This window comes from Talpa europaea (genome assembly GCF_964194135.1).
Source record: "Talpa europaea genome assembly, chromosome: 3".
Classification (NCBI taxonomy): Eukaryota; Metazoa; Chordata; class Mammalia; order Eulipotyphla; family Talpidae; genus Talpa; species Talpa europaea.
Window position 1 is genome coordinate 75,544,249 of NC_140069.1, and position 22,795 is coordinate 75,567,043.

Genomic DNA, 22,795 nt, shown 5'->3' on the forward strand with positions numbered 1-22,795 from the left:
TTCTGGACTTGGCAGAAAGCAAATGTGATTCACAACTGAAAGTGTCCAATCTAGATATTTTGCTCAGAGCAAACTCTGCTGCACACTTAGAAACCCTTCAGAACAGGTTTTATAATTGAATTCCGCAGGAAACCCTCACGATTGGCACTGTGCACAACATGCTGAAATGATAGATTATGTCCCCAGGGCCTGGGGCATCTGTCATTTATGCTTTAGATGGCCTTGACCTTGAGGAGGAAACATTTATTGTTGACTATGGGGTGTAATTGTTCTGTAAAAATAGAACAGTGCGATACATAGCTATAAATAAAGTTTATATACTGTAGATGAATTCTAATATGCAATAGACATGGAGAATTTTATATACTGTCTTTTAGCTGAGGTCAGAATGTTAATGCATTTAACAATGAATTTCAAACTTTTTTTTTAAGTTTTTTGGTATTCCCTCCCTTTCTTGTTGCCTTTGTCTTTCCTTCTATTTTTTCCAAATAATTCTACACTTAAATAATTTTAAAAGCACTGAAATATATTCAGTTGCTCTCTACCCTCCTACCTACCTTCAAGTTCAGCCAAACACACTTGCTTCAAAAGTAGGCTAGTTTTCTGTTTACTCTTAAGTTGAGTAGCCTACCCAAGTTCCCCAAATCGATTGCCAGGGCTTCCACCATTGAGTCACTAGAATTCTTCTGTCTTCTCTCACCTGTAGAGTACTCTGAAGGGGAATCACTCTTTTACATCGTGAGTCCAAGAGATGTCGTCGTAGCCAAGGAACGAGACCAAGATGACCACATAGACTGGCTCCTTGAAAAGAAGAAATACGAAGTAATTTTGAGTTTACTTTCTTGAAACTATTCACATGTCTAACATAAAGTGATAAAAGTTTTTTATAATAAACCTTTCACGGAGGGGACTCATATCCCAAGCTAAAAATATTTAGGAGAATGATAAGGTTACAATAATCTTGTCAGATATTAGAGGGAAAATAATTACAAGATTTGCCTTTACTTTAAAATGTGAGAGAAGTTGGTGGTAGAGAAAGGGAAGATGGGTTAGGTTGCTTTGAGCTTATTGGCATGTTTATTTTGTAGTTTTTCAAGGAAAATAAAGTGGAGTTAGTATTTCAGAATTGACTGGATATTTTAGTGAAATCATTCATTTGTGTCTATTTCATAATTTAAGGTTAAACTATAAAATTAGTACACAGGATGGTTAGAGCTACCATTCAGATAGAAGGACATTGTCTGCATCAATAGATCTAGTAGAGACTAATGATAGAGATAGTGTCCTATCATGACTTTTTTTTTAAAAAAAAAAAAAAAAGGAAGACATTTTGAAATTACTAGAGGCAAACACATTGTTGTGGTGATTTAGTTAGAGCAGCTCTTTGGATGGCCTAAAATAATAATCAACTAAAAATAAACAGAAAAAACAGCCCACTTAATTTTTTCCTGTAAGTTTGTAGCCATCTGAAAGGATTGGGGAGGGAGGTGTTTTTAATTTATAAACTATTTTTAGTACAGGTATTGATACAAAGTTCGTATCCCAATTATTATGTTGCTTTAGAACCAGGAGTTTCTTAAAGAACTGTTATGTTTACATTTGTGTTTTACTAATAAATATGAACTTCAAAATAAAAGTTAAGTCACGGGTTTTTAAAATTTAATGGTAGAGCTAACTAAATATATGCATGTAGTTTACTTTAAATATTTCATAAAGAAAAAGTACCCGTTTGCTAATATGTATCATTTAGAATGACAGATGATTTTTGATCATTTGAACTTTGAAGATTTAGCTATATTTTGATTTTTTGTGTGAAAAGTGATTCCAAGATCCTAATGTAGAAATGAATTCAAATGGAAATAAGAGAAGACTTCATTTTGGTTGACTGCTTTGTTTGCGTTTGAATTCAGTGAGGTCCATTCAACCATAACATTAAAAATTCCAGAGCTTAAAGCAAAAGTCATGAGAAAATGGGGCTCTGTTTTGTATAGTCCAGAACTTTCAAACATAATTAATACAGTCTTCATAACCTCAGTAACTTTTTCTTCTACCTTCTTCCAATTTTCCTCCCTGTTTCTCTACTCCTTTTATCATGCTTATGTAAATATAGGAAGCTTTGATGGCAGCTGAAATTAGCCAAAAGAACATTAAAAGACATAAAATTCTGGTAAGTGTATAATTTTATCACATGAAACATAACTTTGCCTTGCAATGAGTTATAATGAGGCTGGAAGAAATTTGAAAAGAACAGATTCTTTCTACCTCTCTTGAGAATTTATTTCAAACCTTTCTAATGTGTCTTTTTAAAATTTTTTAAAAGATTTATTTATTTATGCATACAAGAACTGGGATGTAAGCCAGAGGTGCAGGGGATGAGAGGATCCCCAGAGACAGAGTGGAGAGCAGAACAGGCAGATCAACTGAAATACACTGCAAAGGGGAGCAGTGGGTGAGGCAAGAGAGGTCTGCTGGCCATGTGTTGCTTCCTGACCCTGGCCAGCAGTGGGTCAAGCTAGTGCTTCTGTGGCTCGTGATAGCTTGATGGCACTGTCTTTAACTCCTGCGCCACCAGGGAGGCCCCAAACCTTTCTAACTTGTGAAGGCAAAATATTTCATTTTGTTGAATGAGTTTCTACTTGTAAACAAGAGACTTGAACACCTGGTGGGGGCAGTTTAAAGTAATTTGTAAACTGGATTCTTGAAATACACATTAAATACAGTTTTCCATTTCAGTGCGAGGAAGTTTCTTTAAATCATAGTTGAAAATCGCATTATCACAAAATTTATCCAAGAATAGTTTCATAAAACTACATTGTTTTGGTATCTCCATAACAGACTCAATTGATTTTGTTAGGGTGATTAATCGAGGATATCAAATACATCTTTATTATATTTTGGACTCTGGAAAAATGTAGTGACTAAAATCCATTGTTAATTATGACAGTGAATATGTAGATGGACAGCAGAAATTAAATGTTACCCTCTGAGTTTGAAAGGTTCGTAGAGATCATCTAGCCCAGCACTCTATAGATGAAAATGGGAAACGTCTAGTAATTTTTGGCTATTTGTGTTTCTGCACAAATTCCTTCGACCACCTTTCCCTACTTCTCTGCAAAATTCCACATAATTCCTAAAGGTTATTCAAGTAAAGTAATTCAAGAACTAAAAGGAGTGATAACCAGAGAATTTTTTTTCATGCAAAATTTAGAAATGGAACAAATGTCCTTACAGCAGTAGAATACTATGTCTGACAGTGCAGAGAAGTGAAGCCTCTTCATCCACTTGGATATGTAGGCAGTGGAGGATTTATACCTAGCATGGTAGTAAGTGCCTGATCCCATAGGGCCATGTATATTCAGGAGCTTGATTCTATCTTGGGAGTTCTAGAGGGCAGTTTAAAATTCCTATGCTACATCAGATTTGTTGGTTAAAAATAAAAAGTTACGGGCCTCCCTGGTGGCACAGCAGTTGAGCGCTGGGCTGCGAAGCTGCCTGCAGCCTCCACAGCTCTGGTTCTATCCCCGGCCACTGGTGAGGGTCTCACATGGTGCGCAGACCTCTCCTGCCGCGCCCGCTTCTCCCCTCAGCAGTGTACTGCATAGGTCTGCCTGTTCTGTTCCCCGCTCTGGCTCTGGTGAATTCTCTCACCCTCCTGTGCTTCTGACTGTAGCCAGTGCTTGTATAAATAAATAGATAAATAGATAGATAGATAAATCTTTAAAAACATAACAAAAAAAATTAAAAGAAAAAGTTACCCTGATGGAGAAAGGGGACCCAAGGGAGGCAGCTAATGGGGAAATCATTTAGGATACTTCTTGGTGTCAAGATGGGAAGTAACGGCACCTGCAAAGTTAGAAGAATGGAGAGGTGAAAACAGGTGGATAATAAGGTCTCTGTATGTCTCTGGCCAGTGGTAACTGCAAGTTCATTTAGAATCAAAATTACTGATTAACATGCACACGCTGAAGCCAGCCAGCTCTTTATTTTAATTCTCACTTTCTTCATTTGTAAATTCATAGTTTTCTGAATTACATGTTTCTGAGCTCATTTTCACTTCAACTTTAATATTTCCCTATAATATGATGGTATGTCATTTCATTTTTCTTATACTACTTCAGAATCCAAGTGGAAGAGACAGGTAGCTTACACTTTATAGATGAAAACCCAAGCGACGATTTTATATCCAGTGACAGAATGAGATTATTGAATCATATTTCCAATATTGGAGATTTATTTTGTAGAAATTCTCATAAGAAGGCAGGTAAAGTGCCTTTAAAATAGCAACATTATGCATTTTTTTAAAAAATTGTGAATTCTGAAGTTTATGAATCTATAGACAGAAGTACATTTAAATGTAAAACATAAAACAAACTAAGATGTCAAACAATTTCCAGCTAATGGAACCCTAACTTTACTCAGAAGTTGAGACTCAGCTTTTCACTTGTTCCAATTAATTATCAATTTCTTCATTTAATTTTCTCCAGGATATTGGCTTGGCATATATAAACCATCTGGTGGATAAAGGAGACTATGACATGGCAGCACGGTAATTATGACATTATTGCAATTATTTGCTAATATAAATATAGTTGAACAATCTTAATAAAAGTAAACCATTTTCGACAATGGACAGACAAATACATCTTTCTAACAGTGGTAATTTTTTAATATTACTGGTTTTAACCCAGACTGGATTAATCTGTGTTATGTATCCATCTCCTATCTCATTTTGACCAAATGGAGAAATGTTTCACTTATTGACAAAGGTCTTAGGAAACATGAGAAGTGTGAGATTTTACCCTATTTATAAGCTAATGACAAGTCAACCACCAGTATCATGGGTGCTAAGTCCGTAGCAGTAGTAGGTGCAACCCTAGCACAGGATGGGACACAGAGGGCCATGTGACCTTCCCAGGCAGTGGGTTGCATTATAGGGGAGGGCCCTCAGAGCTCAGGGTATCGAATTCTTTTATATTGGCCAGTAAGCCTGCCCGCCTTCGGCTCCTAAGGGAGACATTGTTTTTGTTAGATTGAACAGTCAGCAACCTGCTTAGCTCTCAAGGAAAACTCAGTGACCTGTGATTTCCAGGGCTGTTCACTAGACAAGTGTTCTTGAGAAGATAGTCCAGAATAAGGATAGTGCCTCTGCTCACAGTGCTGGCAGAATGGCCTCCCAACAAGAGTATCGTAATTAAAAGAAAGTGATCAATCTCCTGGTCCGCGGGATATATCGAGACCAAAAACATGATTCTTTCGTAGTGGTTGTGTTGGTGTGTATGTGGGCCTCAGTGTGTGCAGCGCCTTTCTGCAAGCCAACATAGCAGCCTGGGAAGATGGTCTTCAGGCCCGCTTTGCAGCCCCTGAGATTTGGGGAATGTATTCCTTAGATGTGTAAATTAAGTAAGGTCTCATTCCTACATAAATACTTTTTATACCTCGGTCAAAGTCTGATTGTCTGAAGTGTAATTTTGTAGTCCACTACTTAAACCCATTTAAGAGCACTTTTATGTGATATTTCTTCAAGGCAGTTTTGGTACCAAAACTGGTAGTGCTTGGCTGAATAAATGAGAAACTCAACACAGGGAAATCATTGAGAAACCCCAAATCATAGTCATCTGAAAAGGACTCATCTGTGTTTATTTATTGTATTTTTGTATTAATTGTCATGATGTCTGTCAATCTTGTATATACAATCAAATAAGTAACAGCAATAATACCTTTATGTTCATTGGTACTTGAGCTAAAAATTTGTCAAAACTCTCGGATGAGAGGTTAATCTTAACCTCTAGGGAAAATGATCACTAGTTCTGTTCTGTTTACATTTTTTTATTTATACTTTCTTTCTCCTTGGGATGTTTTTACTGTCAGCAAGTGCCAGAAAATTCTTGGGAAAAATGCAGCACTCTGGGAATATGAAGTTTATAAATTTAAAGAAATTGGACAGCTTAAGGTAAACAGAACTTTCTTTTTAACTCTTAATTTTTGTATATAGTATAGTAATGTGAGGGGAAAAAAAAGTAGCAGTCAGTTCTTTATTAGGAAGGATGCATTCTGCCATCTGGAAAGAAAAATCAGACTTTTAGAAATTAGTTTTCAAAGCAGCCTGGTTTATATTTTATGTGATAAAATAAATACATGTGTATATTACATATCTCATGTATTCAGTTCATCTCCTTCTAGTTCTCTGTGTTCAGATGAAGTTTGCATGTTCTTTTTATAGAACGTGAAAGACAGGTGTAGTCTCATCCAATAGATTATTAAACTTAAGGCTTTTCAAGTTTACTGCAATTTTAATACATTTGTCAAATAGTATTTAACTTGCTAGAACCTAAGTGAAAATGTTTGACCTTGTAATTATAACAAATAATTTTGATTATTCATTTTTCAGTCTTTTAACTTGTACATGATATCCAAATCAATCAATGAAGTCTTCCTGTGTTTAAAACATTTTCAAAAAAGTTTTAGTGCCTTCATGAGTTAGGAATGTACTTTTAAAAATGCCCAGTTATTCAGAAATTGCAGCTCTATGACTCTTCCTCTACGTGCCCCATCAATGTTACTCGTCCCGGGAGCCCCCCTCAACAACACTTCTCTTCACCATTCACTGAGATGATCCTGGGAGTCTTGTCCAGTCCTTTGGCCGGGTTTACCCTGATGGCTCCATACCCAGACTTTTCTTTTGAATTCCTTATCTCTGTAGAACAGGTGATATCCATTTCTCCTCATATTTGCTGCTAATAATCACTGCTCAATTTAATGCAAATCATTTCCTCCCCAAATTGGTCTTTTCTCCTTTCAGAATTGATCTGTGTTTATGACATCATGGCCTACCCATTCCTCCTTGCTTAGTAGTTTAAAACAGTTGTCTTGATGAAAACATGTGACTTACCTCCTTTTCCTTTGTAATCTCCAATACTTCTTAGTTTTAGCTTGTCCGTTTCAATTGGGTCTCTCTTCACCCCTTACGGTGCCTTAACTGTTGATGGATCTAGAGGCCACCCTCACCTAGCATTAGCTGTTTAAAAAATAAATCTGCTAGTCTCACATCCCTAATATTTGTTGTTTTCCTCTTGCCCAAAGGAAAAAGCTGAATTCCCTTCATAACCCAGCCTCAACTTCCTCTCTAGTTTCTTCTCCCATCAATGACCCTGCCGCTCAAACTCTGAGCTACTCGGGCCTCTCTGAGTATAGAGTGTGCTTCCTTTGCTCCTGCTGGTCCCCCTGACTGGTATCCTTCCCCTTCTTTCTGTGCCTGATAAACCCTGGGCATCTGTGATCTCCGCTTCACTAAGCAAGATTAGCCACAGCCTCTAGTTAAATCCTTCTCTTCTGCCACGGATGACTGCTTTAACATCTGCATGTCTTCCATCTGGGGCTGTGTGCTTCTTGGGACTATGACTCTAGCTCAGTGTCCCCAGGAAAAAGTGGCCATTGGTGCGTGATGCACTGCAGAGTCACCTAATAGTGTTTGGAAATTCAGCATTTGGCACTGAAATAGCTAAAGAACACAAGATATATTTTTCCCTGATTTCAAAGGATGATTGTGAGTTTTTAAACATTTGAACAAAAGAAAGATAATAGATGGCCTAACTCTCTGATTACTTAAGAAGATGTCTTGATCATCTCTGTGGCAGCTCCCATTTAGATTTTGCTCAACTCATTTGGAAGAAGAGAGAGATAATGGGTAACCTGGGAAATTTTTTATTCATTCATTATTGTATATACACCTCATATATTTTAAAATATTTAACTATTTTGAAAATATTGTATAATATAATATTGTACTATGTTGTAAGAAAGTAGTTTTTTGGTATCTTTCAATAATAATTTTCTAAATTACTTTGTTGCCTGAAATTTTAAAAGTGAAAAGTTATGTTTGTGTTTTTTGCATAATTGAATTATATTTTTGTTTTGCCACTTTTTAAAGAATTGTTTTTCTTTTCCTTCTCTAGGCTATTAGTCCTTATTTGCCGAGAGGGGATCCCGTTCTGAAACCACTCATCTATGAAATGATCTTACATGAATTTTTGGAAAGTGATTATGAGGTATCAGACTCTGACATGGTCACATTTACCCATTCTCCATGGAAAATGTTAAGAAATCTAAAAAAAAATAATATAAGGGAGCAGTTGGTTTAAGGGAAACAGATTTTCAATTTGTGTGTAATAGATGAAACTGACAAGGTTAAACTGCTGACAGGTAATGTTTATATAAATGGTGACAATCTTTATGTACATTCTGAAGAATTCTTCACAATTCTTTAAAATTACCTCCTTAATAGAACTAAGGAAAAAAATGACGAAGTGCCCAGTTGGGAAATTTCATAAACAGCAGCTGCTGTGGATGCTTATACTGCACCTAAAAGAATAACTTTTTAAAGGGTGAGACTGAGAACTAAATTTGCCAAAGGAGGATTAAAGAGAAGAGCTCAGGAATGGTGATGGGATTGGAAAAGGATCTGTTTGTTTATTGATTAAGGAGACAGGCAATACTTAAATTGCTTATCTACTATATGGTCTGCTCTTTTACATGCATATTGCAACTCTATACACCCAACATACCATAAATGTTAATATCCAATTTTGTAGATGTGGAAACTAAAGATTGATGAGTTAAATAACTTGCCCACAACCAAATAGTTAATAACGAAGCAAGGATTTCAGTTTAACTTTTGTGTTTACATGCACTCAAAATGGATTATAATTTTTAAAATCTGTTTATTTGACATGTACCTACTCAGAAAGTATCTGTGTAGTGCCTACTGTATTCCAGAAGTGTGCCAGGCACTGGGCATATACATCAGCTCTTTGTCCAAGTAACAGAGTCACAGTCAAGTATGTAACCCCTTAGTTCTCACACGGGCTGTTTTACGCCCCTCCTCCCACAGGGACATTTATGAGTTTTGGTTGCCAATTTTGGTTGGTTGGTCCTACTCACATTTAGTGTGTGGAGACCAGCAGAATGCTGTGAAGCATCCTAAAATGCACAGGACATCCTCCTACAGCATAGCATTGAGACAAATATCAACAGTGCTGAGGTCAGGAAGCCTTAAAATGAGTTATATCGTTACAGAACATGTTGGGTGCTCTGATAAAAAAATCAACAAGGTGTGGTGACTGAGTCAGGCTACTTTCCCATCTGTCCGGAGAAACAGATGGGATTTCTGGTGGGCAGGTAATAGACAGAATTGTGACTGGTGATAGAAAGATCCATAAACCAGGAGACGGAGCTGTCAGACCTTGGGCTGCACATCTCAGCTTTGGCCCATCCTTAATAATCTTTTATAAAAGTGACCCTGACTTCATCATCTTATAATATTCAGGAGCCTAAGCCATTTCTGGTGACTCACAGCATGCTGTAGGTTGCCATTGCCTCCTTATATACTAGTGTTTAATTTTATAATAAGAAAAACTTAAAACTTTCCTTTCTTTCATCTCATGTGAGATGGCTTGCAAGAAGTTAATACAGGGCCTCCCCGGTAGCACAGCGGTTGAGCACTGGGCTGCGAAGCTGCCCGCAGCCTCTGCAGCGCCGGTTCAATCCCCAGCAACCGGCTAGGGTCCCTCATGGCACACAGACCTCTCCTGATGCGCCCGCTGCTCCACTCAGCAGTGTCCTCTGTCTGCCTGTTCCGCTTCCCACTCTGACTCTGGTGAATTCTCTCACCCTCCCGCGTTTCTGACTGTACCCAGTGCTTGTATAAATAAATAAATAAATCTTTAAAAAAAAAAAAAGTTAATACAGAGAAAGAGAAAAAGGCAGTCAGATTAGCAGGTGAATGAGAGAATGAACTCTTGTGTTTTGAGTGCCTGCTGAGTACTAAACACCTTGTTAAAATAATTGTTTAACCAGTAATTCTATTTAAGGAGGACTATTATGGCAAATACTAAGTTTTAACTCAGATGATTTCAGGTCTTAAGATCTAAAGGGACCTTTAAGACAGTGATCCCTTTCCCTGATAACCTGAGTGGTCACTTGCTCTCCACCAGGTATTGCTGGGTCCAAGCATCCTCATGTTTGTGTGACTACCTTTACTTTTATAAGGCTATATTCTTATATGAAGGGATTAAGTGCTATAGCATCAATTAAAATTGAACAGAATATTTTTTAATTAATCGCTCATGTGTATGAAGGAGGCAACTTCCCTTGTCTTTTTTATCAGCATGCTATATAATATTGTAATCTAGTCTTCTCTGTGAGCATGGATCTATTCCTTTCTAGTTCAATGCTAAAGATTTTATGATAATCATTTCTGTCATTTATGCTAGATACCAACTGGCATGCAATATGGTTCCTATCCAGTTCAATTCAACATGCCTTTATTTGGAACCAGTCATCTTCTAGAGCTAGGCTGAATGCCTAGCTGGATCCAAGTGAAATAAAAATCTCATTCTTAGTCTTTAATGGGTTTGTAGACTGACTGGGAAAACTATATTAATGAGGTTTTGGCAACTAGAAAATTAGTAAATCAGACAAAGCAAATGTCCTGTAAGAGATCAGAGAGGCCATAATTAGCCAGATTTTTGGACAAGCTTTTTTTTCAGTGAATAAAGACTTTGAATGAGCTTTCTTTCTAGTATGTTCTGAGTTCATTTGGTGGCTATCATAAATATTATGCCTTTATATATGTATCCAAAAGAAAGAGAAATATGAATGTTCTGAAAATGATGGGAAAGAGTATAAATGATATTTAGAAATACTAAAGTTTATCATACTTGTCCTTTTTTTAAAGTAATGTAATTTGGGCATAAAAAGAATTTTTTTGTGACTTTTCTATACTTCAACTCTTACATTTTCAAGAAACTGTTTTAAATCCAATATCATCAAAGTTACCCTATTGGTTTAAATCTAAAAGACTTTAAATGAAGTAAACATGACTTTAACTTAGAAGTTGTAGATGTTTTTTACATAAGTGTTTTAGGTTGTCTCCTTGGTCAGTATTATTAAGGTTATAAATAATTTATTTGTATTTTTATAAGTTGTGCTAAATAATTCATTTTTTAGTTTCCATTATTCTCAGTGTCATGTTTAATTTTGAATTAAATTGTTGCATAACTGATCATATGACATTGTTCTGTAGCAACACTTTTGATCACTTATTTGTTCTGCTAAAATCACTGAAGTTCAGATTAAAAATAAACAGCTTTCTTCTCTTGACTGTTGACATCTTGAAATTTTTCTTTCCTTTCTAAAAAGATGTGAAATAACAGTCTTTTCTTGGAGGTAATGATGCTTCATGACTTAACTGTATGAGATTTCTCCTGAAATGGATTTGTCTTTGCCTGTTAATTTACAGCCTTGGAGAATTGTTTTAAATGGTTAAGCTTTGTTGCATAATATTAATGACCAATGTAGAAACTATTTTATTTCATTTCATGAATACCTTTTAAGCTTTTATTTGCTATAAGGAACACTGAGGTGGTCTCTAACTTTGCTCAATTGGTCATAAAGCTCCCTGATAACAGTGTATTCTAATTAATAATACTGGCCACAGGGTTGATTCATCAGTTTTTCTTAGCATATTTATTCAAGGGTGCATAAAACCAATTAAGCCAGCAAAGCCTAATGAATGAAATGTAATAATTTTTATTTCTCTTATGTTGAAATGAGTCATTATCCTTTTATCATAATGATATGACAGGTCATTTGTCTTACTTTGTGTTAGAGGTTGGCAGTACTGCAAGACGGTTGTATGAAATGGGGAGAACAGAAATGAAGCAAGCGGTTTTCTTTCCCTGAACAACATTATTTTTGGTCTCAGTGCTACTGACAACTGCCAGCAGTGGGGTAGAAATCTTTTCAGATTTTCTTAGCATATACATTTCAGAATCCTAGGAAAACAAATTTGATCCAAACTCTCATTTAGTTGAGAGCAATTTAATGACTCAGTTGTTTTGTAAAACATATCTTTACCTTGTGAATTACCTTCCCAACTTTCTAAAGTCAGGTTGTGAACATGCTCATTTGTAAGAAGTTTGAATAGAAGTATCACCCGTAATTCTGGTCTCTGGTCATCCTTCCTGGGGTTTAGTCGAAAGTGAGTAGGACTTCAGTGGGGGCTACATTCCTGATTCTTTTGTGATTTTCTTCTTACCAAATCCTGGTACTTTACAGAAGCAATTTCTCCAAAATCTCCAATTGATATTTCTTAATATCATTTAAAGCATTAGTTATCAATATTAATGATAGGATTTCTTTTAGTGATAGAAACATTGTTATTTCCAACTGCTGTCTTCTGAATACATCTTTTTTTTTTTCCTAAATGTAAGGATCAGTAATTAAACAGCTCCACCCAAATTTGACTTATAAAACCTGAGGGCTAAAGCTGGAAAATCAGGAGAGTAGAGGCTGCCAAGGATTCTTGCCAAGGATCAGAGGTAGCAAAGAAACAGGATCCAATCAGAGGAACAGGGGTACCTATGAGAATCATAAACTTGAGGTCGAGATATAGCCAGGTAAGAGCTAGAGGGTCAACTTGAACCAAATCCCCAAACAAAACTAGGTTTAGAGGCAGGAATAAAAGGAGGACAAAGATGGCAACTTGTTGAAAGTGAGATGCCAGCAGTTGTGCTGACTGTATGGTGCCAGCTGCATGGCTGATCACAAAGCAGCCCAGACCTAAAGTGCATGCAAGGTGGTGGGGAAAGAGCTGACTTGAACATTAGCTAAGATGTGAAAGACATCACACAAATGTTATAGTAAGTCCAGAATAAAGAAAAAAGCACATGAAACCTAAACACTGTCTAGATAGTGGTACACTATGGAACGACCAGCAGCCTTTCTTATGCATTCCATAAAATAAGAACAGAAGTGTATGGCACTGCCTACTTCCCGAAATGTTAAATGGAGATCAGTACACAGTAATTCTCCACCTCCCCTCACTACTGCCAAAACCATAGTCTGAAAATTGATAAAATGTTGATGGGGACAGTTTTAATCTTACAATTATTTTAAAATCGGTTTATATGAATACTTTTAAGTATTGTTTAAGCTCTCCAGATTTTACCCAACCTAAAGAATGTTCTTTTTTTTTCTCCCTTGGTTAGGGCTTTGCCACACTCATTCGCGAATGGCCTGGAGATCTGTACAACAATTCAGTAATAGTTCAAGCAGTTCGTGATCACCTAAAGAAAGATAGCCAGAATAGGACCTTACTAAAAACCTTGGCAGAATTGTAAGTATACTTTAACGCTCTTTTCCCCAAATTAATCTACATGAAAAAGTGTTCATATTTTAGCTTCAGCAAATTCTGAGTGGGGAGGATGCAGAGGGAAGCAGCCTTTTTTTTTTTTAAATAAAGATTTATTTATTTGTTTGTTTGTTTATTTATTTATTTATGCAAGCACTGGGTACAGTCAGAAGTGCGGAGGGTGAGAGAATTCACCAGAGCCAGAGAGGGGAACAGCAGACTGAAGAAGCACACTGCTGAGGGGAGCAGTGGGCGTGGCAGGAGAGATCTGCACGCCATGTGGGACCCTCGCCTACGGGCGGGGATCGAACTGGTGCTGCAGAGACTGCAAGCAGCCTCACAGCCCAGCACTCAACCGCTTATACCATTTTCCTGTATTCACTAATATTAAATGCTTTCAGAAATATCCAGTGAACAACTAGAAAGTAAGGAAAAGTGTATGTGATTGTACATTGGTATGTGTTTCCCAGAGGAGAGGAATCCTAGTCATCAGAATTTGACAGAGGCAATGGTGAAGGGCAGTGAGGGTGCTGCCGGGTCTTAGAACCTCTCCGGCTATTCAGTTTCCCAGTGAGTGAGGCCCTGAATTCTCTCTTATACTTGGCTCTGCATGTCTAAGTTAATCTCTCAAGCCTTAGACTCCTTATCAATCAGATAACATTTCCTTATGGGATGATTTTAAATTTTTAAATGAGATGTCTTAGCCAAGCTCTAAGCACAGTGCCGATGCTGTGAGCTGTCAGGGCTCAAAAAATGGAAGCTTGTTTAAATATTTTTCATTTTTATTAGACACTTTCAGTGACCCAGGTTTCCTGCTCTGTGCCTGAAATGCAGAAACAGATAGCCTCAGTGCCTCCCCCCTACCCCCAGCTTTGTCTAGTGAAACAAGACCTCAGATAACCTCAGGAAGACTGTTCCTGACCCAGCCCTTCAGCCTCAGCCCCTCGGGATTCCCACCCCATTTTTTGTGCCCAAGACCAAGAAATGTATATCAAAATGACTTAGCATCCGGGACAGTTTTAGACTTTCCGCAGAGGAAGTCATGTTTGTGGCATTCTAAATTGGAATGCTAATCATCTCCGTCTAGAAACATTTTCCTAGATGTTCCTTGGGTTTTGTAATACTGAACAGTTTGCTAATAATACTAACAATTCTATAGTATTAATGGATTAACTGTATAATTCTGTTGGCTTTCAGAAACAGACTTAAGGAATTAATGTGATACAGCCCCTTTATAAATAAGTTTTTATTTCTCAGTTGAACTCTAAGAATTTTTAAATTTTTTTATTACTGAAGAGTTTCTTTCTGTATCAAAGTTTCTTTGACTAGTATATGGATTTCTATAAAACATATTTATATGAATTTCTATAAAACAAGCTTTGAGGCTAAGCTCCCAATAAAGAATATTTTTATTTCTCGAGTATTGTAAGTTTTGATGAGATAAGAAGCAAGATTCTGAGGAAGAAATATTTATCAGTCACATAAAGTTGAATTTCAAGCAGTGTTTTTCAAATTTTTCAAATTTGTCTCTAAAGAAGGTTTTCAACTTTTAAGTACTGTCAAACATGATTTGTGTGTGTTTGTTTAATCAGAAGTGTTGATAAGTGTTGATAAACATTAATGTAATGATTTTTGTATTACCAGATACACCTATGACAAAAACTATGGCAATGCTCTGGAAATATATTTAACATTAAGACATAAGGATGTTTTCCAGTTGATCCATAAACATAATCTTTTCAGTTCTATCAAGGATAAAATTGTTTTATTAATGGATTTTGACTCAGAGGTAATGTATTTCTTACTTAAATAATTATAAATCATTTTACTGTTGCAATTTTTTAATAATTAGACATATATACAAATGCTGGGGTAGTTAACAAATTATATATTTTGACTGATGCTGATCATGTTCAGAACACTCTAACCCTCACTCGATATTATTTTAATAGTTGGCATTCAGGAGCCCTTCCCTTGATGTAGTTACACTGTAGAAACAAACATAATTTGATGTAGAACTTTAAAAGTGATGTGAGTATGCATTTAAAGTAATTTTTTAGTAAAACACTTCTTAAAGACAAAGAAACTTGTTATATGGTTTGGCTTATTCAACCCTCTTTAATTGTATGTCCCAGAATTAACATTTTAAGTAAACTTCTATTTCAGATCAGTTTTATTCTTTCGCATTCACAGACTTAGCATGTGGAGTTTCCATTGTTCTTATAATGCTCAGGTCCAGATATGTGAGTGGGTTATTTCACTATAGGACAAATTAGAGAAGTGAATTACTTGATTAATAAGGGCATCCAACTTCCACAGCCTACAGTGACTCTTGTAAGGTGATAGAAACTTGTATGGGGGTGTATTTTTAAAAGGAAGTGAATAACAAATATTGGTGATAGAAATAAAGAGGTTCATAAAGCACAATGATTTTTATTTGGCTAGTTGAAATGTTAGATAAATCAAAGAGTAGAACCCTTAAGACTCCAAAAGGGTTGCATTTTTCAGTTAGTTTTTACTGTTGCTAGGGCTATTGTGTGCAGTGTTAGTCTTCAAAATTTTAAACTTAATTTATATAAAAGCTAAATCTACCTCTTTTTTCCTAAAAGGTGTTTTAAGCCCATTTTTCATACTGAATGAGTCAAGTTCTTAGAACCTACAGATCTAAAAATAATTAATGAAAATCTGAAAAAGTTCATGTGCACAGGTTCTGCTGCCCTGTCAAAAAGTGATTAAGTGGATGAGATGGTTATATAAAAATTAATTATATTTCCCTATATCCATTCTGCCCTCATGCCTATCCCATCCTCCTATATGTCTCAAGAGCCTTGTTTTATATAGGAAGCTATGGAAAAAAGATGAATAAGTTGAAGCTAATTCTTATTTAAGAGTATAAACCAAAATTAAGGAAATCATAGAACTTTTTAATTAAAAAGTAATGTAAGGATTATGTCTTCCAAGACCTCCTGTAATCCTGAGGGAAAATTTTTTTTTGAGGAGACAGCTAGGCAGTATAGTAGCAGTCCAATGCCTGACCCAGCTGTTCTGTATGAGGCTCATTCTGGTGAGAGGTAGTGTCTTCCCACTACCCCTTGCTACAAACACTGTCTAACTTGTGTTTCATGAATATGAAGGTGTCTAAAACAAATTCTAAAAATCCACAGACTTTATAGCATTATGAAACTTCATGTATCTTATAATTTTTTTTGGACTCTTATCTTTCCACATTACACCTGCTCCTTGATCTGTGAAATTTATAGAGATTCAGGTGGTCAAAAGAAAAGCTCATTTTTGTACAATGTTTGCTTTCTGCTCTCAGGTGTACTCTCCATAAAATTCACACCATTAATTCACCTGTGAACCATCATGTAGTCCCTTGTGCTCTTCCCTCCCCGTGTTGATCCCTCTGCCTCCCCCTCCCTTACAGAATGTCTCTGATTTATAGTTGCCTGTTAATTTTGTTTTTCATTTATTATTTTTTCCTGATCCCTTATTTGGCATACATTGTACAAAAATGAACAATGATGTAAAATATATATTAATTAGTTAATTAATTAAAAAAGAACTCAACTACCAGTAAAAATAGTTTCAAAAGTTCTTGCTTATTTAAATGTTCTAAGAATATTATGCAGTCTATAAGTGTATGTCAAGAAAATGATTTTTAAAACAAATTTATAACAAGCAAGAGATTAAAAATAGTATGGTAAATATATCAAAATATAAAATATTCATTATGACTTTTTAATGGAAAGTTTTAATCTTAAGAAGACTAAAGTTTTGTGCATGCATAAAATTATCTGGGAGGAGCTAATAAGAAAATATTGAAAGTGTTTGACTCTGGGAATATAAAGCAGGGGTGGCAGGAGATACTTTATATTTTTATACATTCATTATATGATGTTTTATAATGTCATGTCTTTAAGAAATAAAAGAAATACTTGAAAAATAAAAAAGAAAGAAAAGCTCATTTAAGGGCCTCCCTGGTGGCCTAGGTGTTAAGTCTCCGCACTATCATCACTGCACCCTGAAATCCCTGGCTAGGGATCTAACCCACATCTGGCACAGCAGACTTCTCCTGTCTAGCCCACTGTTCCCCTTAGCTGTATATTTCGGTAAATCCACCTGCTTTGCTCCCCACTCTCTCTCTCTCTGATGAATCCTCTCACCACACCCCCACAACTTTGGTTCTTCTATGCAAAAATAAATCAGTAAATAAAACCTTTTTAAAAGAAAAGCTCATTTATGTGGTACTGATTATGGCCTCCATAACTATTGAGAATGTGAAAATACCTTAGCTATCTAGGAGGCTATTTGTGTGTAGACAAGATGTTTTATATTTAGTGAGCTGTAGCAAAGCACCATTTAGTAGTATGCAAAGCTTATTGAGGCATATTTTAAAATGCATGTTTTTGTAAATATCTCAGTTAAGGGCCATTTGAAGCTGACCTCGTAAGGATGGAAAATGAGCCCTCCACCTTAAACTGTGTTAACATGTATAAAACATTGTGTCTGGTCTTCTGTGGCAAATTTCATTGACTGTGGCTTTTTTTTTTTTTTTTTTTAGAAAGCTGTTGACATGCTTTTGGACAATGAAGATAAAATTTCAGTGAGTGTCTTTTGTTTTTCCTATGTGTTCCCATATGACCATTATTGCCATGAAGAATAGAGATGATTATCAGATCATTTTGTAGCTGTGTTTGTGCTCTTAACTCTGTTTAAAAATTTCTTTTTTCCCCAGATTAAAAAGGTAGTAGAAGAATTAGAAAACAGACCAGAGTTGCAACATGTGGTAAGTATGACATTTGCCATTTTGAGTAAATAATGTGACAAGTCACCTTTCAGAACTGCTGAGAGCATACTGGAGTGAACTTGAGGTTAAAACTCAGATTGGAAGTTTGACTCCAAAATATTCTGTAATTTATTTATTTTATTTATTATTTTTTTTTTTTTTGTGGGACCTTCGCCGGTGGCCGGGGAATGAACCGGCGCTGCAGAGGCTGCAGGCAGCCTCGCAGCCCAGTGCTCAACTGCTGCACCACCAGGGGAGGCCCTTCTGTAATTATTAAAATGTAGTATATGCTCTGAATTCAGGCTAGGGCTGAAATACAGATCAGGTACTTTAACACTGACTTACAGTGAAATTGTAATTTAAATAAAAAGTTATATTCATTTTTGTGTTATCAAACTGTGCCCTAGGAGTAAGCACCTTCCTCTTCTAGTTACCATTTAATATAATAATGTCAAAAATTATAGCAGTGCCCCAACATGTGCCCTGCACATAACAAGTTTTGCTGCCAAGGAAATACCACACACAACTATTCTATGCTCAAGAACACAAAATAGTCAAAGACCAGAGCCTCATTTTTTTGTCCCTCACCCTGACACTGGCGAATCTCACTTCTCTTGTACAGTTGTGCTGTTAAAGCCTATTATTCTAGACTATCTTTGGGGGGGGCTACTTTAATTCTCTGCATTGTTCTCATAATGGGACTAAAGAAGTATGTCCTTTAAAAATTACACAAGAAAAGGCTTAAATGAAAATTAGAATTATAACAATAGGACTGTGGGTATATACAGGCATATGTGATGAGCACACTAGTGTCTTTGCCCACTTCTTTGTTCCCCAGGAGAAGGCTCTATGAATAGAGTATTTATTCAAAAGTCAGTTTTATACATTGAAGTTTTTGAGAACTCTGGAATAGGAATTTGATGTACTTTGATTTTTGCTTGAGTCATGCAGATGGCATTGCTATGTTGTTCATGATTGGAAATCTCAAGATTATCTCCTTAAGGTGCCACTATGCCAGCCACCTAGGTATTTGTTGATAAAGCAATGATTCTAACCTACTTAAGCCACGAGATAGGATTATGGGCAGTAGGTGTCTGTGTGACTGTAATTAGTCCAGTGGTGAAACGGTGGCAGAGCACATGCTAAAACGGCTCATCTTCCCCGTCAAGCTCTGTAATGTCTATAAATTTGCCTGGGCAGATGTGACAGAGTCTTCCCCTCCTGTTAGTGCCTCTGGGAAACAGCTTACCCTTGACCCTGATGCCAGTGGACAGATAGGGGCCTTCATTAGACCACATAGAGTTCTGTCTGACTGCTCTTACCCCCACTTCTCACCTTAAGGGGACAAGAACAGTTATATGAAGAGTGGCTTTTCAATGTGCATGTGACCCAGTTAAGCTTATTTAGTGATTATACACAGTGAATGTCAAATGTCAGCTGTCTTATAGCAGTCACAGCTTTGGGGCAGGCAAATACTCTGTGTTTCTTATGTATCAGTCCACTCAAGGTGTGAATGCATTTTCAGTCATTCTGTGATTAAGTCTCCCTGCCTCCAGGGGGCTGTGAGGTGTTTGTTTACATTTTACATTAATTGGACATTGAACATTGATCGCTAACTTCTGCATAATATATTGACAGACTTAATCTTGCCTCTGAGTAGAAAGTGAATTACTCACTTCCTTTGAGGTCCATTAACTTTTCCAGACAGCTTATGGTAATGAATCAGTTTTGAAAATTGCTGCAGAATACTGATGCCCTTCTGAATTTTTATTTTTTAATTTTGTTTCTGAAGTTGCCAGTCTAGGCAACATATTATTGCAAACAGAGGACTCATTTAGACTTACCAGGGAGGAGATGCAGAATTAGGACATTTTATTTAGTGCTCACTGCTTGAGTTTTTTAAGAACATAAATCTGTCCTATAACTATCCCCTTTTATATAAAAGATGGAAATTTTTATGATCTGAGAAGACCGCTAATCGTGCATTTCACAGAGGATGGTGACAAAATGAACAACTTACTATGATTAACTTACTATCTGTAGTGCTTGGAATAGGCCAGGCCTAGTTCAAATAATTTACAAATGGTGTAACTCATTCAATCCTCACAACACCCCAACAGGAGTTTTCAGTGGTAGAGCCAGTTCATTAGGGCCATGCCAGAGTGTGTGTCAGTCTCTCCTTGCTCCCCCAAAGGCATTCTCCTTTCCCCTTCTTCACCTAGAGAGTTTTTCCAACAACTGTATCTACCCTACCCTCTCCAAGGAAGCTGTTTAGGAAAAATAGCAATGTTATACAGATATTACTTTTCTTATTTTAATATTTGTAATTTATTCCTTTGTTCCTTTTAGTACCTACATAAACTTTTCAAGAGAGACCATCATAAGGGTCAGCGCTATCATGAAAAACAGATCAGCCTCTATGCTGAATATGATCGTCCAAACTTGCTTCCATTTCTCCGAGACAGCACCCACTGCCCGCTTGAAAAGGTAAGTCTCACATATCCCCACTCACATGCTTCAGGTGAAGAAGCTGTCATTGTCAGTCAGCTATTCGTCATTATAGTTTTCCTGCCTCTGTTCATCCATCCCTGTTTGAGGGGGTATGGTTGTTCTCAAAGCCATAGATTTGGCCAGAGCATTCTTCTGAGAAGTGGAGGTCCTGTTGGATTGGGGAGGACCCCAAACATTTCTGTGACATGTTTAGTTAAAATACAGGTTTCATCTAGGGTCTAGACCTCAAATAACCAACAAGAAAAAACTACACCAGGAGTCTCAGTCAGTTATCAGGATCAGAGTGGGTGGGCCTTAGAGTCAGCCAGGAGGGAGACACAGGCTGTCCACGTCAGAGACACTTTCCCCAATAGGGACGCCGTTGGCTATCTTAGGCCCTGCCCTCTGTCTGCTTTAAATACCCACCTTATGTATTTCTCTATTTCCCTATCATGTATATCCCCTTGTAATTACAATAAGTATACCTACTAGTCTCCTTTTCCCACTAACCTATAAATTCTTCAGGGACAAGATGGAGGTTGTCTTACTCAGTTCAGTAAACCCAATAGCCAGCACACTGTAGACACTTAATAAGTGTCTGTATCATGAGTGAGTGAATAAATGAGTAAATAAATAATAAGAGGTGCTAGTTAGAGCCGCAGGTGAACTTGTAAGTTTTGTGAGACTGCTATTTCAAAGTAAACTATCGATACAATACTTAAGTGTATATGTATTAGCAACCAGGTGGTCTGAGGCCATCAATATTGAATGCAGTTCAACACTATCTGGAATGCAATTTAACATCTTGAAGTATCTCATAAAATTCATATGTTCAGATAATAAGTACTTTTTAGCCAGCTGTAAAAGAAAAGTCATGCATGACCCTTAAGAGATATATATATATAAAGAAATTAATTGATAACTTGCAGTTTGTGGCACTCACAACTTTCATAGATGATTTTTTAGCCCATCATGATTAACTTTTAATTTTATTGAATTAACTTTGAACCAATTTCAGTTCAATGTATTTTTGATATTTACAGTTAATGAAAAAATAACGTGCCTACATATAAACTTATGAAAAGCTTTAAATCTTTATATTTGGTCTCTAAGACATTTTTTAAGAATAAATTTGGAAATATTCTAAAAATCAGGTGTCTCTCTCCCTCTTCTCTCATTGTAGAATGTCATCTAAGATGTGATGAGGATCTTACTGTGTGAGTGCCCCCAGCATTTGTGTTTCAGTTTGGAGGGAAGGTGACTTGTTTCTGGAGAGGACCTGGCTGTATCCAGCTGATCCTCCCACAAGAGGAACATTAGAAAAAATGTGGCACTGTAGGTGCTTATATTACCTAGAACTCACTTAGAAAATTGGATAGATCTTCTAGAAGTTTTCCCTCTGATCCACTGAAAAAGACCAGTTGCATATAAAAGAACTCAACGTAGGACCCCCTGGTGGCGCAGGCTGTTGTGTGCTGCACTGTGAAGCTGTCCGCAGCCTTGGCAGTGTGGATTCCATCCCAACCAGCCAGCGCGAATCCCACATGGCAAGGCAGACCTCTCCTGTCTCACCTGCTGCTCCCCTCAGCAGTGTATTTCGTCAGTCTGCCTGTTCTGTTCCTCGCTCTGTCTCTGGTAAATCCTCTCATCCTCCCTCCCGTGCATCTGGCCTGTGCCCTGGTTCTTGTATAAATAAATAAATCTTAAAAAAAAAAAAAAAAAAAAAAAAAAAAAAAAAAACATAAGCATACTGAAAGCAATTTTGCTTTAAATAGTTTTTATAAAATATTCAAGTCAATGATCCACATTTTTAGAATTCTCTAAATGGACCTTCATAGTACAAGTTGTTGAGATTTCTTCCTAAGAGATTGTTTCTTCATCAGGATTCATTTGTAAAAAACATGACACTCTCCTTGTAGAAGCACCCAAAGCCATCTCAAAGGAAATATTCTTGACTTTATTATTTCGTGAAAGATCTCTTCCTTTTTTCCTTAGAAATAAGAGCTCTATATGCAGTTAATCATCTTAGAGACTAATTCCTTCTATTACTCATAACATGAAAAAGCTATTATATATATCAATTCATGAAAAGCAAGTAGATTTTCTCCCATTATATATGCCCCAAGCAGGTTCACAGTGAAGAGGTGATGAAATACAGGCTGAGCTGTATTGTCCAAAGAGAGACTCAAAAGATTTATTAGTTTAAGCAAATTAAGAACTTCTTGAATTTTAATGCTTTCCCCCCACCACACGCACACACACACACATGCACCCAACAAAGAACTCTCCATTTCAGAAGAGTTTATAGAGTATTTATTCAGAAGATG

General features: G+C 36.6%; 1 protein-coding gene across 3 annotated transcripts in view; it reads left to right on the top strand.

The window, feature by feature from the left end:
- Positions 1-22,795, top strand: part of VPS41 (VPS41 subunit of HOPS complex) — a gene marked incomplete at both ends in the record, with an annotated part of 176,782 nt that overhangs the window by 125,248 nt on the left and 28,739 nt on the right. For all 3 annotated transcript variants that reach the window (XM_084230340.1, XM_084230339.1, XM_084230338.1), the window contains 10 exons: positions 707-822; positions 2,111-2,167; positions 4,485-4,546; positions 5,869-5,950; positions 7,953-8,045; positions 13,047-13,174; positions 14,834-14,978; positions 17,754-17,795; positions 17,928-17,978; positions 20,328-20,465. In XM_084230340.1, the coding sequence (XP_084086466.1) occupies positions 707-822; positions 2,111-2,167; positions 4,485-4,546; positions 5,869-5,950; positions 7,953-8,045; positions 13,047-13,174; positions 14,834-14,978; positions 17,754-17,795; positions 17,928-17,978; positions 20,328-20,465 (914 nt within the window). The remainder of the gene's footprint in view (positions 1-706; positions 823-2,110; positions 2,168-4,484; positions 4,547-5,868; positions 5,951-7,952; positions 8,046-13,046; positions 13,175-14,833; positions 14,979-17,753; positions 17,796-17,927; positions 17,979-20,327; positions 20,466-22,795) is intronic.